Here is a 17488-nt window from a genome sequence, read left to right as displayed (position 1 = left end):
ATTATTATTATAATTCTCATTCATATTCATTTAAAATTAGACTTAAAAATCAATTCTCATCATCCTTCATTCCTTATTATCACACCTCCCATTTCATTCATCAACAATTCATACTCAAAACACAATTCATTTTTTTCTAAATAAAGAAAACTCAAAACGTAATTCTTTTCTTAATAACTCAAAATCAAATTATAAAATCCTTAAAAATATAAATTTTTCTAAACAACCACTTCAAACAAAAACCTCCTATTTTCATAAAAATTTTGGCTGCATCTTCTCTAAAACGTGGACTTTTGCCACCCTTCAAGGGTCCTAACCACCAAACCAAATACCTCTCAGTCATTCAAATCATTCATAGTATCAAATTATTTCAAAATCAAACCAATTCCAATATTAAATCTTTTTCAAAAAACCTAACCAACTTCAACAGCAAATCGCTTATAAAATTGACACTCACATCTCTCAATCAATCTATTCAATTCAATTTTACATACTCACCATCAATCCTCAACACATCAACCATCGTCATTATTTTATACCCATCAAAGTCATAATCCAACACATACAAATTCATTGATCCTTTATACACACATCATAAACCATATTCACAATCCATCAATAATTCATTCAATTCATTCCTATCTTAAGGTCATCTAACCTAAGTTTTCACGTGACATTAAACATTAACTACGAGAAACCAAAATCATACCTTGGTCGATTCCTTCTTAAGCTTGAAACACCTCAAAAACCTCTCCTTTCACAAGCTCCAAGCTTCCAAACATCAATTTCTCAAGCTTAATCATCCAGATTTCGTTCCAAACCGCCTAATTGAATTCCAAATCAACAAGAACACAATCAAATTCACACAATATCACTATAATCATCATAGGATTCACTAATTCAATGATTCACAAGGGTCAAATAGTTTCTTACCTTATCCACGGATCAATTAGAGAGAACCCAGTGATTATCCACCGCTAGAGTACCCCTAAACCATCAAAATCACAAAATCTCTCAATTTCTAAAAACTAAATAACAAAAATAAAAGGGAAGAACTGACAATGAAATATAAAATTTCTTACCAAATTATTGGGTGAGTTTTCTAGAAAATTCCGAGACGAACGCGTGGCCATTGACGGCTCGTCAATCGGAGCTCCGGATTGAAAGTTATGGATAATTGAATTTTCGGAGGTGAGGTTGGGGTTTTTAACGTGATTTTTCTCTTCTTCAGCGTATCCAGGGTGAAAAATGGGGAAGAAAGCTTCATTTGGGAGTTTATATAGGTTAGGCCTTGGCCTGGTCCAACCGGTTCGGCTCATTGATCTGTTTTTGGGCTAAAATATTTAAAATTAGTGTCAAAACTCATTTCTAATTACTTTTACTTCATTAAACTATAAAATATAATTTTTAATTTCTTTAAATAATAATTAATTTATTGGTTAATTAGTTACTAATTATCCGGGGTTTACATCCTACCCCCTAATAAAAATTCTCGCCCTCGAAAATTTCGATTCACTTTACGAAAAGTAAGCAAGAACAGCTCCTCGTTATTTCCATAACACCTCGCTCGCATCCACGAGACGCCCTTTGGGTCTTGTCCACACTGAATAATTGATATTAAGGTGATCAGTCTTAATATCTCAAGTCTAGTGCTTCGAATCTCCAAAAGTATGCTCATAAATATTCATGCTATATATGTCAAGCAAACATCCTAAATAGCATGTACACACACCCAGAGTATGCTCAAAAGTATAGTCAGACCATTCTTCAGGCTCTACGAGAACGAACTATTCTGATACCATAATGTAACATCCTACCACACAGAGCCTTACGCTTAAGTCGTAAAGCAGAGATGGCAAGGTATTACGACATCTAAAAGTAAAATTCGTACATAAATATAATTGAAAGAACTCATATCTAGAAGCCTTGGAGAATAAGTTAAACAAAAGCAAAAAACAGAAAATCGTATCACACTGGCATGGATAATCGTAAAATGGATAGGTAAGATCAAAGAAGGCTAAAAACATAATATACAGATCGGAGTTCCAAAATACAGATATCAAGCTCTGAACTCGACCTGTGAAGTAAAGGCCGGTCAGAGTATATATATATATATATATATATATATATACATACATATACAATCCAAGTCCCAAAATACTCAAAAGGAAAACCTAGTTCTCCATAAGACTTCTATGAGGCACAAAAGCTAAACAAAATAAGGGAGAAGTCTACACAATACATATATATATATACATATACATCAAAATAATCCAAAATACAAAGTCCCAACTCCGCTGTGACAAGAACTCCAGACGCCCAGCGAGGTGCCTCTTGACCTACATCTAAAAAAATAACATATATATGGGGTGAGAACCAGAAGTTCTCAACATGGTAACGGTGCCTACATATATAAGATATAAGGTCCCGAAAAAGTCAGAGGCAATCCTAGAACTCCAACACTCATATATAAACTTAAAGGAATAAACTAAACCATAAATTTGGTAAAACTCTCTAAGGTATCCAAGTCTCAATTTAACTCTAATTCTACAATTCACTTTCTGTCTCCTCCAATCTAATTGTGATCCAAGGAAAAATATACCTACCAAGGATTCATTATTCTTCTGCCTTGGCCGACTATTTTTTCTTTCTGCAAGAAGACATGAAGTTTAAGAAACAGCTGAACTCAACATAGCTATTAAAACATATTTCCTTTTTATTTACTCTAAAAAAGGACAAAAATTATTTAGCTTTGTAAAAAATATCAAATAATGACAAATATAGAAGTCCATGAAAGCAATTTCTTTCAACGATGCTCTATGCTTTGTTCGCTGCTATGAACAATAAAATATGAAGATTAATAAGAACATATATACACAGTTTAATAAGAATACATGTACATAAACACTGGTAAAAAATGTAAAGACTTAACAAATGAAAATAAATTACCATAATTTTAGCAAAATATAGGACTCTATTTTAAATTAATTGCTCCTTGAGGACAAAAATAAAAGCTATCATTTGAGGAAAAAATAAGGCTACTGTTGGTGAGAGAAAGAGGAAAAGGAGGCAAGGTTGAAAAAAATTATCAATAAAAAATAAAATGTTAAAATTTAAACCGTTGAAAAAGAATGCACAAAGTAAATTTGCCATGAAAAGTCCTAAAACAAAGGACATAAAACTAAGAGTCTAATAATAGAAAATGATGCAGACAAAAAAATCTCCAAATAAAGAAAAGGAAAAAATTAATCAATGATAATTTGCAACAAACAGCAAAATTACCAAACATATCATGGCACATACCAAGAGACACGGAGTAAAAAGGTGAATAAGGGGCGGTTGCGAAGAAAATATAGGCATCGCGGAAGATGCAAGGAAAAAAAATGGGTATGATGAGTAGATTGAACAGAGAAAAAACCGAGAGACGCAAATCATTCACCATGCACAACCAACTAACAACATAACAACAACTCTACAATTCTGGATTTTAGAGAGATAATAAATGAAAAGAGAAGTGTGGATCTAATTTACATTTTTGTTGCATTGAACTAACAGGTGAGATAAATGGGTATACATTTGAGTGATAAACCATTAGCTATTTAGGATTTTAATATTCTAAAAAATTAGAGTGAAATCTTACCTCAACCCCTAACAATTTCACAAAATCTCTTTCCCCCCTTAACAAAAGCATAATTCCATCGCGAACCTTATCCATTACTTCCGTTAGACATTCTGACCCTTCCATCAAAGTCTCCGTCAATAAGAGGAGTATAACTCCAACCCAGCCTCTAATCATCACCAGCATCTACCACCATTCTCTGCATTCTTTCTTTCTCCTCTCCACCATTTTTTGCCACCATCGTCACTATTTTCTATTTTTGCTGTACCACTTAACTGCCATCATTCTTCTTCTTTTTGATCGAACCAAAACCACGAAGTCATATCCCTTCCCTTTTTCTTCTCCTTATCCTCACAATCCCTCTCTCACTAGCTTGTCTCGGTCTCTATTTGGTTTTATACTAAATTCCATGTCCACATTCCAAGTAGATAACTTTGTCTCTATTTGGTTTCACACTAAATTCCAAGTCTGCATTCCAAGTAAAGAACTTTACCTTGAACAAATTAAAACACCGACGCACCCCATAATCACCAAATCACTCTTTCAAATAAAAATCGATACTTTAAGTAAATATCTATACTCAATCATCAAAATCCAGAAAAGGACAACTCATAAGACCATATCCCAAACCAAATTCAAATATTTAAATAGAAAAAATTACTCAATTGAAAGAGGTGTCAGTGGGTTGGTGTAGCGAAGAAGAAGAAGAAGAAGGTGACAGTTGTAAGAATCGGATTTTAGAATAAAATAATAAACCGGTTAATTAGAATAAAATAATAATTTAATTGTCCAGAATAGGTTCGAAAATATAAAAATATTTTTTTAATATAAAGGTGAGATTTGGATTCAATAGATTTTTTTGAGTAGGAAAATGTATCTTTTGAGAAAAATTTTGCATAAAAAATGTGTACCAGTAGATTAGCCGACAGTACCGGCTTAAGTCTATCTGGTACTGCGTGAGAGAGAATAAAATAGTAGAAATCTTAGGAAAAATATTTGGAATAGCAAACCAGACGCTAATTCTAAAAGTTTTAGTCCAAAGTTAGGCCAAACGGACCAAAAACGCTACGCGATTGAAACGGGCCCAAGCCCAACATATATAAAGTCATAAATGAGCCAAGAAAGCTCATTTTCAGCATAAGAGGGAGAGAAGAACGTGAGATTGAGAGAGAAAAGTGTCCACCATTGACACTATTTATCATCTCCTTCTCTTGGCCATATCTTAAGCTACATACGGTGCTCGGATTGACGAACGGTTTGCGGTCACGCAAAGCTCTCGCCGAGCTCTTCCTTTCTAACAGATCAAAGTTGGTAAAAAACTCTTTTTTCAAGCTCCATTTCTCCGCCCTATGTCATTTTTGAAAATGGCTTTTGGGTTGTTGAGTTTCTTTGTGTTCTTATTGTTTAAGTGTAATCTAGCTTGGGTGAGTAGTGGGTTTTAACCCAAAACTCATTGGACAAGATAAGATATCACTAAATCCTTGTGTTTAGTTGTATGTCATAATTCATAGCTTTGATTCTTGTTGTTTTTCATGATATAGAGTGTTCTTGGTGTTGTTTGGTGTTGAGTGAAGGCTTGAAAGCTTGTGGTGAAGTGATTTTGTGCGTGTAGGATAATCGGCCAAGATATGATTTCGGTTTCCTTTATATAATATGTAATATTTCTGGACACTTAGGCTAGTGGCCTTTAAGATAGGTTTGAATGATGTGGTTGTATGATTATTTGTATGTACATTTTATGCTTGATGATGGTTTGGATGGAGGTTGAATGAGTTTGCATGTGAAGATATATATATATATATATACTCATCTTCTTTCTTTTTTGATTACCTTCCTCGCGTATGTATAAGACCGAATCCATTCGATTTAGAATTTTCAAAAGGATTACTATACTAATCCTTAACTTTTCGAGGAATCCTTCATCAGTGGTTGTGAATGACCGATTTTTCTCAATCTTTATGACTTGCTCCTACGGAACCGAGGTCGAAAAGATTGAGAAATAGAACCATCTGATTTGATCGAGTTGTTGAATAAACTGAGACCTGTAATAATTTCTAGAAGAAGAAAAAAAAAGTTTTTTTTTAGCCGGTAGTAGTAGTTCTAGCGGTTGAAAACATAGAATCGCGAAAAACAAATGAATTCAAATTCGAAAAAAAAAATGAAATATTAATATAAATCGAATTTGATTATATTTTTAGTAATTTGTTTATTATATATTAGTATTTGTAGATATTATTCCATTTTTTCTTCTAACTTTTCACTTATATCTCGTTCGTACACATCTTCTCTTTGTTACATATAATGGATTTACCTGAACCACTACATGATGAAATAGGATGAATTGAGACAGTATTTTGTAAATACATAATTATCTTGAATATATTAACCATTTCTTTACTTTCCGATCGCCCGGAAAGAACAAAAGAAACATCTTGTTCTTTCTTCAGCAATTTCTGATCTCTAGTAGACCTCTCAGTAGGATGATTCAAATCCAATATAGCACCTATGGGTACATAAGAAATGTATTGAATCGATTCATTAAATGATGAATAATAAAATCAGAAATAGAATAATAATGATATTATTATTATTGATGAGTATGATGACTTTGATGAGTTATGGTGGTGGGTGTTGATGTTGAAGACGAATGTTGATGATGATATTGATTATTGGTTATTGTGGTTCATGTTAAAAACAAATGATTTAAGAGATTTGATGAATTAAATGAATTGATTGATGATAATGGGACTAATTGGATGAAAGATTTTATCTATGTAACATTGATGATTGTTGGAAATATTGAATGGTGGTATTGAGGAACTTTGGTGTGAATTTAGGTTGAACTTGAAGTTGGATGAGGTGAGTATTAAATGGTTTTGATAGTTAGGTAAATGATAAATAATTGAGGAGTAAGTTTTGAGTTGGTTTGGTGTTGAAGTTTTGGAAAACTAGAGAATTGTCTCTTTTGGTAAAAACATATTTTTAGTGAAATTTGGCGGATCATAACTTGAGCCTCGATTTTTGAAATTGGTTGGATTTTATTTTAAATTGAAGATGGTTTAAATAGCTTTAAAATGATATAAAGTTTGAGAAAAATGGAGTTTTGTAGAGAAAGTTATGAGCGTTTAAAGTATGGTGTTTAAAACTGAAATTCTGCAGCATTAAAATTTTTCTGAGTCTGATGCAGCATGCGTACGCGAACATGTGCACGCAACGCGGGCATTCTCCACTGCCTGGGGATCTTGCCTACGTGGGCACTGTGTTGCGTATGCGAGCCTGTGAATTTTGGCTATGCGTACGCGAGTTTTAACACGCGACGTGAGGATTCCTCTCAGGTTAGGAGTCTCGCGTACGCGAGAGAGGAGTCACGTACGCGACCCTCACTTTTTCAATGCGTGCGTACACACGGCAGGGGTGTGCGTACGCACAGCCCCTATTTTGTTAAAAAATATTTTTTCTTCATTTTTCAAGGGTTCACTATTTTTCTAAACTTCTTTAAACTACTGTTTGAGATTACTACCTAGTAATTAGACCCTAAGACTAATAGAGATGGGTTGGTGACTTAAATTGGTAAATTATGCATGAGTTTAGTAGACGATGACTTAGGTCTGGTATGTCAGTTGGATGGAGTTATCATGTGAACTGATGGAGAGCCGGGTTGATGATGAATTTGTGATATTGAGGTTGGATGATGAGATTGAGTATGTGATTATGATATGTATTCTTCTCCATCGTAGGGACTGTGGCAGTCTCCCGTCTATATTCGGATGTGAGGGCTGTGGCAGTCTCCCGCTCACATGACATGCATTGATTTGGTAAGTCGCTATGCACCTCGAACAAGGTCTGTGGCAGTCTCCCGCTTGTCGAGGTAGTGGTGCCAGCGTAGGGATCAAGGTAGTCTCTTGCCTACGTTGAGATGTGAGGACTGAAGCAGTCTCCCGCTCACATAATCTTTCTGCCGCCAGAGTGAATTCAGGCACTATAACCCGAAAGAGTGTGCCGGGCACTATAACTCACGAGGCACAAGATAAAATGCTGGACACTAGAAAGAGTGAGCATGGCACTATAACCCTGGTCGTGGTAGAAAGGCGGCATCCCAGGGATGTGTCGGGTTAGCATTTTGAACTGACAAGTGATATCACGAACCAATAGGACCGACATTCATCATGTGCATCTTCTAAGTGTTTTGATTGCTTTGCTTATTTGCTAGTTGTTCTACTTGCTATACATGTATATTACTTGTGTTCTACTTGCTTGCATTATCTGTGATTGTTTGGTGCTAAGGAGGTTAGGTAGGCGGTGGCGATGGGATCGCGTGGAGGGTAAGTTGGCGAAGGCTGTGGGACAGCGGTGTGATTTGGTATTAGTTAAAATCCCCTAAGTTTAGATTACCTTGTTTATGGTTTATGGTTTAAGTTATTTATTTCATTAAGCTTGAATATTCTGTATCGATGTGAAGTTCTAGGATTGCCTTTGGCGTCCCGAAACCTTATATCTTACATATTGGGCATTGTTACCATATTGAGAACCTCCGGTTCTCATACCATATATTGTTGTTGTTTTTCAGATACAGGTCGCAACCCACCTCGGTGAGTTTGCAGACATGGTGACAGAGCGGAGAATGGTTTCTCTTTTGTTCTATTCTGGTTTACCTTTATTGTAGTTTTCTCTCATCTTTTATATTTTATACTTTATTGCCTTAGAGGCTTACTTAAGAGATAAGTTGTATAAATTATTTTAACTTAAAAACTCTGTATTGTCAATTTGTAACTAATCGGCCTAAACTCCACGGTCTACGACTAGAGTTCTTTTGACTATCATACTTATATATATATATATATATATATATATATATATATATATATATATTTATTGATCTTTATGGTATTATGTTCTATGATGTATCTTGTGCCTTTATGCGTTTTGTCATCGTGAGGAACGTTTCACGCATTGTATCTTTGTTCTATGTCTTTGGGCTATATTTCTTCATCAAGCTTCTAGTATTAGTATTTCCTTTCATATTTACTATTGTATGAGCTTTAGAACTGTCGTGACACTTTGGTATCCTTCGTTTTACGGCTAGAGATAAGGCTTAGGGTAACGGGGTGTTACAATAGTGGGTTGGTATAGCGAGAACAGAGAATGATAGTGGATGGTAATGATGGTAGCCGAAAATGATGTTGAGGAGAAGGAGAGAGGAGAGTTGGCCTGGTGGTGTTTTGGTTCGCATTGAGGAGGAGAAGAGAAAAGAAAAGAAGAAGAGGGGGCAATTTGTCCATTAAATTGTTGACTTAACGGTCCATATAGGCAAGATCCGTTAACTCTAAATAGAGACATTAATGGAGAAGGCAGAAGGTCTCACAGAGTTAATCGTCAGGAATCATGATGTGATTATGCTTTCGTTAAAGGGAGGATAGAAATTTCGTGAAATTATTATGGGTCGAAATGAGGTTTCACTAAAAAAATTAAGAGTGATGGAGGAAAAATTGTAATAATTTAGATACAATAATCTCAATCTTTATCAAGAATAAATGGATTTTTGTATTAGCATAATATAGATATAAGAAGTAAAGTACATACAATTTTAGACAAACTAAAAAAAAAAAAAACAATGATCTAAAAATCGAATCGGACCAATCAGTTTAACCGGCTTAATTAAAAATCGGTCACATGTCTAGTTCGGTTAATAAAGAGAACCGTTCTACAAAAAAACAACTTATAAACCGTCCGAACCGTCGATTAATTGGTGAACCGTCAGAACCGGACGGATTTTTTTGGTTCAGTGGTATATATTTAAGGAAAAAAAAAAAAAAAGAGAGAATCAGATCTGCCCAGTACGGAGTTACCCACCCTCGCCCCTTTCTCTCTGCCCCTTCCTCTCGCAACCTTGGTAAGAAGTGAATGAATAGAGAGGGTTGACCACTTTTATTTGTGCCATTATTTCTGATGTGGTTTTTGATTGGGGGAATGAACAAACTGGTTTGATCTTTGTTATGGAGGGTGAGTTTGAGGATAAGATCCTACTTGTAAGGGAATGGTTCTGATAGAAGGGTTTTCGATGAGTTGGTTGGTATTGAAACCCTAGATGTATAAGTTAGGCCACTCTCAGTGTTTTGATGGCTTCCAGATAAATTTAGAGGATTTTTTGATCCGGGATTATAGGAGTTGAGGATTGCTATTGAGCTCTTGGAGTATCTGTATTTGATTCAGCTACGTTCGATTGGGGCTATGTCTCATGTTCTCTGGCAGTTGAAGGGAGTTATTTGTTGTTGGAGAAGAGTGGGATTGGAAAATTGAGTTAAGTTTAGCTTTACGATGCAGTTAGGATTTAGTAGTGCTGAAAGTTGTTTTTCTTAATAGTTTTTTGATGTGCTGTTTAGGATTTCTATCCTCTTGCTTGTTTTGTGTCTTGATATTCTGATTTGTTTAAATCTTAATCAGGAATTTGCGTGTGGTGGATAACTGGATAATGGTTGACATTTGATTGTATCTTATAGCGGTTTGGGTTGGTAAATTATGGTGTTATTGTGTTTGTTGTTATAATGGTGTAGTTGCATTTAGGCAGGGTGCGAGACCTCTATGTATTTCATCCAAATAATATGTGCTTAAAGTGTTCTAAATGTTCTATGCATTTGTATATGTTGCTACATGGTACTTAACTGTGAGATGATTATAATTGATGATCATGTGTTTGGTCTGATTAAGGCATTTATAGACTAGTATTTTTTTTTGTGCTTGATTTGCAGATCCATTTATTTCCTCATTGTGGGTATGTCATGGACATTGTCTGTTAAAAAGAATAGAAGTATAGTGCCCGTTCAACTTGAATATAATCCGAATTTAGTTTGTATCCATATGCATAGGAGATGGGTTCTAGAGGAAGGCCATTATTTGATCTCAATGAGCCACCTGCAGAAGATAATGATGAGAGGGATGGTATTATTTGTCTCCAGCCCCAAAAGACTCAGCCATCAACAAATCCTAACTCTTCTGATTTATTTGCAGCATCATCTGCTGCCCAAGGAATAATAAATAATCATGCTTTTTCACACGCATCATCTGTCTCTGGATTTCAACCTTTTGTTCGGCCTAAATCCTCCTCTTGTATCCCTGATGTAGATGCTGTATCGAAGGGAGCAGAAGAACAAGATACAAATGCTAGTTCTAAGTCTGGCAAAGAGGACGATTTGAAAGTTATGGATTCACGGATACTAAGTTCAGCAGCTGCTCAATCCACAGAGAGGGAAGAAGGGGAATGGTCTGATGACGAGGTCTCTGCCGATGTAAATGGATCTCATAATTTGTTCCAACAAATTCAAGTGTCACAAGAGCAAACAACATCTGGAATGGTGGATGGGGGTGGAGTGGCTTCTGAATGGAAGTCTAGCAATATTACTTCTGAAAGCAAGTCTGGTAATACTAAAGGTCCTGATAGTACAATTGATGAAAAGAGTAGCCGTGCCTCTGTAGGTCTAGAGTCAAATTCTACTGAACAGAAGAGCAACATTGTCCCAAATTCAGAAGGCAGTATAAAAAGTGAAGCTTCTAATGATGCTCCAGAGGAGCCCAGTTTGATTCCTAAGCAAAAAGAAGTGAAAGGTATTGAAGCTAGTCATGCTCTTAGGTGTGCAAATAATCCTGGGAAGAGAAAGATTGACCAGCGCAAAGAGGAAATGTTGGGAAAGAAACGAAATAGACAGACTATGTTTCTTAACTTGGAAGATGTCAAGCAGGCAGGTCCTATGAAATCTTCAACACCAAGAAGGCAGAATTTTTCATCGCCTATTATAACTCGTACCATAAAGGAGGTCCGTAATGTTCCTGCACAGGTTGAGCGTGTTGGAGCAGCTAAGGATCAGAAACAGGTTGAGACATCTTTTGCTGAAGGTGGCATCCATGCTGACTTACATGAACCTAAATCTGATTCTAATGGTGATAATTCTGGACCACTTGGTAGGTCTAGGAGGCTAAACAGTGAGACGGAACCTCCGGCAGAGGTTAATTTACCACCCATTCCAAGAAAGGGTTCATGGAAACAACCAACAGATTCAAGACAGCAGAAGAATGTACTTGGTTCAAGTAGGAAGTTGGGACAGACTGGTCAAAGCTCCAACTCCAATGATGTCAAGGTGGGAAACAAAAAACATGCTCCTATGAAGAAGCAGACTCCTGTCAGCATCCAGCCCCAAGACACATCTGTTGAACGCCTTATACGGGAGGTTACCAGTGAAAAATTTTGGCACCACCCAGGTATCAAATAGTTTTATTGTCACTACTACTGCAAATCTTTACAGTGATTGATTAGCTTTTTTGCTTTCTATTAGAAATTTTCTTTTGTGTTTTGCCCTTATGTTGTTTCTGATTTTCTCGTATTGTTGCTCCCTTCCTCCAGTTGTCACACTGTGAGAGTCATAACACTGGAGACATATGCAAAGGTGATGACAGTTGTTTTTGGAATGAAATTTGATATTGATTTGATAGCTTCCACTGGTTTACATGAATTATTTGTGTAATCCAGTCACCATCATATGCCTCTTTTGCGTTATGATTCTCAAGTTGGCTTGTTTCTTTTATAAAGAAGAGAAGATAACAGGTGGAAGGGCGACTTGGAATTTAACGTTAATTCTGTCTGTTATTTATGATTATTTATTATTATAATAATCATTTAGTAGCTTAGTGAAGATTCCAGAGTGTTATTTGTGTCTTATAAATGGACGTGCAAGATAGGTTGAGAATCATCATGTTGAAGGTGTGGGTATCAGAGCATGAGCAAATAAGATGGATAGAATAATGATGATAGAAATGGATAGAATAGAGTATAATGCAGCTGTTGATTGGATTGCTTGGTTAAACATATCCATTTGTGTTAAAATCCTGATTTCATGTAGCCGGCTCCTAATAATTTTTTGCTAAGGCTTTTATGGTGTAGTATATACTATTACTGACAAATGTAAAACTTGAATGGACTTGTTGCTGGTAAATTGCTCTGTGATTTCTTCTTTGGTTAATCCCCCCCCCCCCTCTCCTCCTCTTTCTGTCTTTCTGTCTCTCTAAATAATTAGTTGGTATGATATCCTTTATTTCCTTTAGAAATTTTTCTTATTATTCATTTATTGGTAACTGATTCAAGTTCCTGTGGTCCAGAGGAAACTGAGCTACAATGTGTTCCTGGACGGTTTGAGTCGGTTGAAGAGTATGTCAGAGTATTTGAACCTTTACTCTTTGAGGAATGTCGGGCTCAATTATACAGTACATGGGAAGAATCAATGGAGACAGTATCAAGGGATACTCATTTTATGGTGAGAGTAAAAGCAAATGAATCAAGAGAAAGAGGTACTCATACCATTCTTTGCTTGTTTTGTTTCATGTTGATGTTTTATTTCTTTTAGTGAACAATTTGGTTATGCTGTATAGACAGCTCTTTCTTTATATAAACTTAAATTTTCCTACTGTGTGCTGAGAGTTTCGTTGTCTCAGCCGTAGTTAAATGAATTCACCAATTAGGTGACATACCGCATACTAGTTTGCCCATACTAATTCCCAATTCATCTCCGTACCAGAACGTCATGGGTATACTTCCCACATAACGTATTTTATATGTGGCGGACCATATACATGTTCCTAGACTGGAACATGTTGCGTTCTGTGTGACTATGGTCTCATGTTCAATAAATTTAATATCCTCTTGTGCTTGATTGCTTGTAATTTTTTATATTTAGCCTTATAACGAGTGTGATTTTTGCTTTGTTGCTGAAACTTAAAGCATTGAATCCTATAGGTTGGTTCTCTATGGGTTAACTACTTAACTTCGCTTTTGTTATTTTTTGTCTTCTATTTAGGATGGTATGATGTGAAACTACTTCCATTACCTGATTTCAAATGGTCATTTAAGGAGGGAGATGTTGCAGTCCTATCATCTCCTAGGCCTGGATCAGGTTTGTTGTGGAATATCTAATATAAGATTGTTTTGTTCCGATAATTCTTTAATGTTCTTCAATTGACAGTTTCATGTCAAGCAGTCAGGTCCAAGCAGAGCAGTGCATCTTTAGCTCAGGATGATGGGGAAGCGGAAATCACTGGACGAGTGGTTGGAACAGTTAGGCGACACATACCTATTGATACCCGTGATCCTCGTGTTGCGATTCTCCATTATTATGTTGGGGACTCTTATGATCCTATCAGGCAATTGGTTACTCTAAACTTGCCATTAAAGATTCTAATATTGAGTTTTCATTTATTTTATTTTATTTTATTTTATTTATGTACTTCAATATTTCCATAATATTACTTATAAAAGATGGTTCATTCTTGTAGGGTTGATGATGATCATATCATAAGAAAACTTCAAATTGGAAGCATTTGGTACCTCACAATACTTGGCTCTCTTGCTACCACACAGAGGGAGTATGTTGCCCTACATGCATTTCGTCGCTTAAATTCACAGGTATATGATGAAACACACAGTTTCTAATTGTGTTGTGGTATTACAGTTCTAACTGATGATTTCTCTCTCTCACTATACAGATGCAAACTGCTATCCTTCAGCCTAGTCCTGAACACTTCCCTAAATATGAGCAGCAGACCCCAGCCATGCCTGAATGCTTTACACCAAACTTTGTTGATCATCTTCGTAGGACCTTTAATGAACCCCAGTTGGCAGCAATCCAATGGGCTGCCACGCATACAGCTGCTGGTACAAGTAGTGGAACAACAAAAAGGCAAGAACCGTGGCCCTTTACCCTTGTTCAGGGACCTCCAGGAACAGGGAAGACGCATACTGTATGGGGAATGTTGAATGTCATTCACCTTGTGCAGTATCAGCATTACTACACCTCCTTGCTTAAGCATGTAGCCCCGGAAAGCTACAAGCAAGCTAATGAGATCAGTTCAGATAATGCACCCATGGGATCTATTGATGAAGTTCTTCAAAACATGAACCAGAATCTCTTGCGAACTTTGCCCAAGTTGGTCCCCAAACCTAGAATGTTGGTTTGTGCTCCATCTAATGCTGCCACTGATGAGCTTCTTGCTCGTGTCCTTGATCGTGGATTTATTGATGGTGAGATGAAAGTATATCGACCCGATGTGGCTCGAGTTGGGGTTGATTCTCAGACACGTGCTGCCCAAGCAGTTTCTGTTGAGCGTAGAACTGAACAGCTTTTGCTCAAGAGTGAGGATGAAGTTCTTGGATGGATGCATCAGTTAAAGAATCGCGAGGCTCAGTTGACTCAGCAGTTACATTGTCTTCATAGAGAACTTAATGCTACTGCCGCTGCAGTTCGTTCCCAAGGATCTGTTGGTGTAGACCCTGATGTTCTCATGGCCAGGGATCAGAGTCGGGATGCTCTACTGCAAAATCTTGCAGCTGTAGTTGAAGGAAGGGACAAGGTTTTAGTTGAGATGTCTCGCCTTGCGCTTTTGGAAAGTAGGTACCGACATGGTAGTGCTTTCAATTTGGATGAGGCCCGTGCCAGTTTGGAGGCCAGTTTTGCCAATGAAGCAGAGATAGTTTTCACTACAGTTTCCAGCAGTGGTCGCAAGTTGTTCTCTCGTCTTTCCCATGGCTTTGATATGGTGGTCATTGACGAGGCAGCTCAAGCCAGTGAGGTGGGAGTTCTGCCTCCCCTCTCTCTTGGTGCAGCTCGATGTGTTCTGGTCGGAGATCCTCAGCAGCTTCCTGCTACAGTTATTAGCAAGGCTGCTGGAACATTGATGTACAGTAGGAGTCTTTTTGAGAGATTCCAACAAGCCGGTTGCCCGACAATGTTGTTGTCTGTGCAGTATAGAATGCATCCCCAAATTCGAGATTTCCCTTCTAGATACTTCTATCAGGGGCGCCTTACTGATAGTGAAAGCGTGGTTAAATTGCCTGATGAGGTATACCACAAGGACCCTTTACTTAGACCTTATATATTCTATGATATCAAACATGGACGGGAGTCTCACAGGGGTGGATCAGTCTCTTATCAAAACATACATGAAGCACAATTTTGTCTCCGATTGTATGAGCATCTTCAGAAAACTTTGAAATCTTTGGGTATGGGAAAGATTAGTGTTGGCATAATTACTCCTTACAAGCTGCAGCTGAAATGCCTCCAGCGTGAATTTGAGGAAGTCTTAAATTCAGAAGAAGGGAAGGACCTATATATTAATACTGTAGATGCTTTCCAAGGTCAAGAACGAGATGTCATTATAATGTCGTGTGTGCGTGCTTCTAGTCATGGTGTTGGCTTTGTTGCAGATATTAGACGGATGAATGTTGCACTTACACGTGCAAGGAGGGCCCTTTGGGTATGTATCTCTTTCTAATGCGTCCTTAATCTTTTATGATGAATTCATGTTTGTTTACCTAATGACTGGCACACTTTTTGGTTGGTATTAAAAGTGTTTGTTATCATTGACAGGTCATGGGAAATGCAAATGCTCTGGTACAATCTGATGATTGGGCTGCGTTGATTGCTGATGCAAAATCCCGAAATTGCTATATGGAGATGGACTCCCTTCCGAAGGACTTTATGGTATCGAAGGGACCTACTTACACGCCACTGCCTGGTAAGGCTTCCTCAAATATGAGGGGCATGAGATCAGGTGGACAAAGGTTTAGAGGAATGGAGGCGTATGGGGATCCCAGGATGGGCGCACCATGTGAAGATGATGAAAAGATGGGTGCACCAGCAAGCTTCAGAAATGGGAATCATCGATCATCAAGATATCCAATGGAGAATTCTTTAGACGATTTTGACCATATGGGCGATAAATCCAGAGATTCCTGGCAGTATGGTGCACAGAAGAAGCAGAACTCTGCTGGAAATGGGGGAAAGAGAGATGTGTAACCATGGCTTATATGCACATTATTGTCCATCTTGGGGGGGATTTATGGGGCTATCTGACTTCCTAATTCTGTGATCTCTCACCATGGAAAGCTCGCAGACTGGATCGGCCGGAGCTGTATGAGCCCGAGACAAAGATATGCACAGCCTTGGAGGACAGACCAGCATCCAGTGCGGATAAGGCCTACATTGTTACGTCAGACACGCGTTGGTTCATGCAATTTTGTGCAGCAGATTGACGTGCTGTGCCGAAGACTGCAGACTTTAGTCCGCCAACAATGTATGAACGTGAACGGAGACCAAGCTGGTTGGAGGCGGAGTACTCATTTTTGTGTCAGTGCCAAATATTAAAGGAAAACTGCTACAGGGAATTTTAGGGATCTAAGGTAGTAGTTTGCTGTCAACTGACTCTGTACATAACATGGATTCACAACATTGTTTTTGACAAATTGTTTTGTGTTTCATTTATGTTAAACGGAAGTGTTTCACTTCCAAAGGAGGAAGAAAAGTTTACCCTTCTTTTCTTGTTACCTCAATACCCAAAAGGTTTGCTTGTATGACATTTTCATTATTTAATTAATTTTTTTAAATGGCTGGGATATTAGGTTTGGATATATACTAGTTTAATGTTCGGGAGAATTGAATGCTGGAGTTCAAATCACATACTAATTCAAAGGTATAATTTATTTTAATGAATATTACTAAATATTTTATAAAATGAAGCTACAACCATTTTAATGGTTTTTAAGATAGATTCAATTATTTATTTATTACATACTATTATATAGGATTATTCATGTATTGTCTCTATCATCTTCTATAAAAATATTGTTTAGATTTCATATAAACAAAACCAATAATTAAATAAAATTCTAACTTTAAATTTTTACATAAATAGAATCGAGAATTATATTGTAATTTCATCTCATGAAGATTTAGCGAGTCTCTATGACACTTTTTTCATGCATCTATCTCTATTTATTTACAAAAATGGATTCCTATTCCCCGAAGAATTTGGTGAATTTCAATTTTTGCCCTT

General features: G+C 36.9%; 1 protein-coding gene across 4 annotated transcripts; it reads left to right on the top strand.

The window, feature by feature from the left end:
• The first annotated feature begins 9434 nt into the window (after window positions 1-9434).
• Window positions 9435-17051, top strand: LOC107626695 (uncharacterized). 4 transcript variants are annotated; one of them, XM_088504681.1, is made up of 8 exons: window positions 9435-9509; window positions 10366-11869; window positions 12764-12952; window positions 13459-13554; window positions 13639-13801; window positions 13934-14063; window positions 14144-15910; window positions 16024-17051. In XM_088504681.1, the coding sequence occupies exons 2-8, from the start codon at window positions 10486-10488 to the stop codon at window positions 16450-16452; spliced, it is 4158 nt and encodes a 1385-aa protein (XP_088360807.1). In that variant the 5' UTR covers window positions 9435-9509; window positions 10366-10485; the 3' UTR covers window positions 16453-17051. The 4 variants fall into 4 exon arrangements, with proteins under 4 accessions (XP_088360807.1, XP_088360804.1, XP_088360806.1 ...); XM_088504678.1 differs by having other exon boundaries at window positions 13624-13801; XM_088504680.1 differs by having other exon boundaries at window positions 9448-9509; window positions 10483-11869; window positions 13624-13801.
• Window positions 17052-17488: the final 437 nt, after the last annotated feature.

Source organism: Arachis ipaensis, chromosome B2 (genome assembly GCF_059453495.1).
Source record: "Arachis ipaensis isolate K30076 ecotype BB chromosome B2, ASM5945349v1, whole genome shotgun sequence".
NCBI classification, from domain to species: Eukaryota; Viridiplantae; Streptophyta; class Magnoliopsida; order Fabales; family Fabaceae; genus Arachis; species Arachis ipaensis.
The sequence above is the reverse complement of the archived record's forward strand: the minus strand, read 5'-3'. Positions and strand labels throughout refer to the sequence as shown.

Coding starts and splice junctions, on each gene's coding strand:
- LOC107626695 (XM_088504678.1), top strand. CDS start 10,486: ATGGGTTCTAGAGGAAGGCCATTATTTGATCTCAATGAGCCACCTGCA. Junction 11,870..12,763: donor AAAATTTTGGCACCACCCAG/GTATCAAATAGT, acceptor CCTGTGGTCCAG/AGGAAACTGAGCTACAATGT. Junction 12,953..13,458: donor AAATGAATCAAGAGAAAGAG/GTACTCATACCA, acceptor TCTTCTATTTAG/GATGGTATGATGTGAAACTA.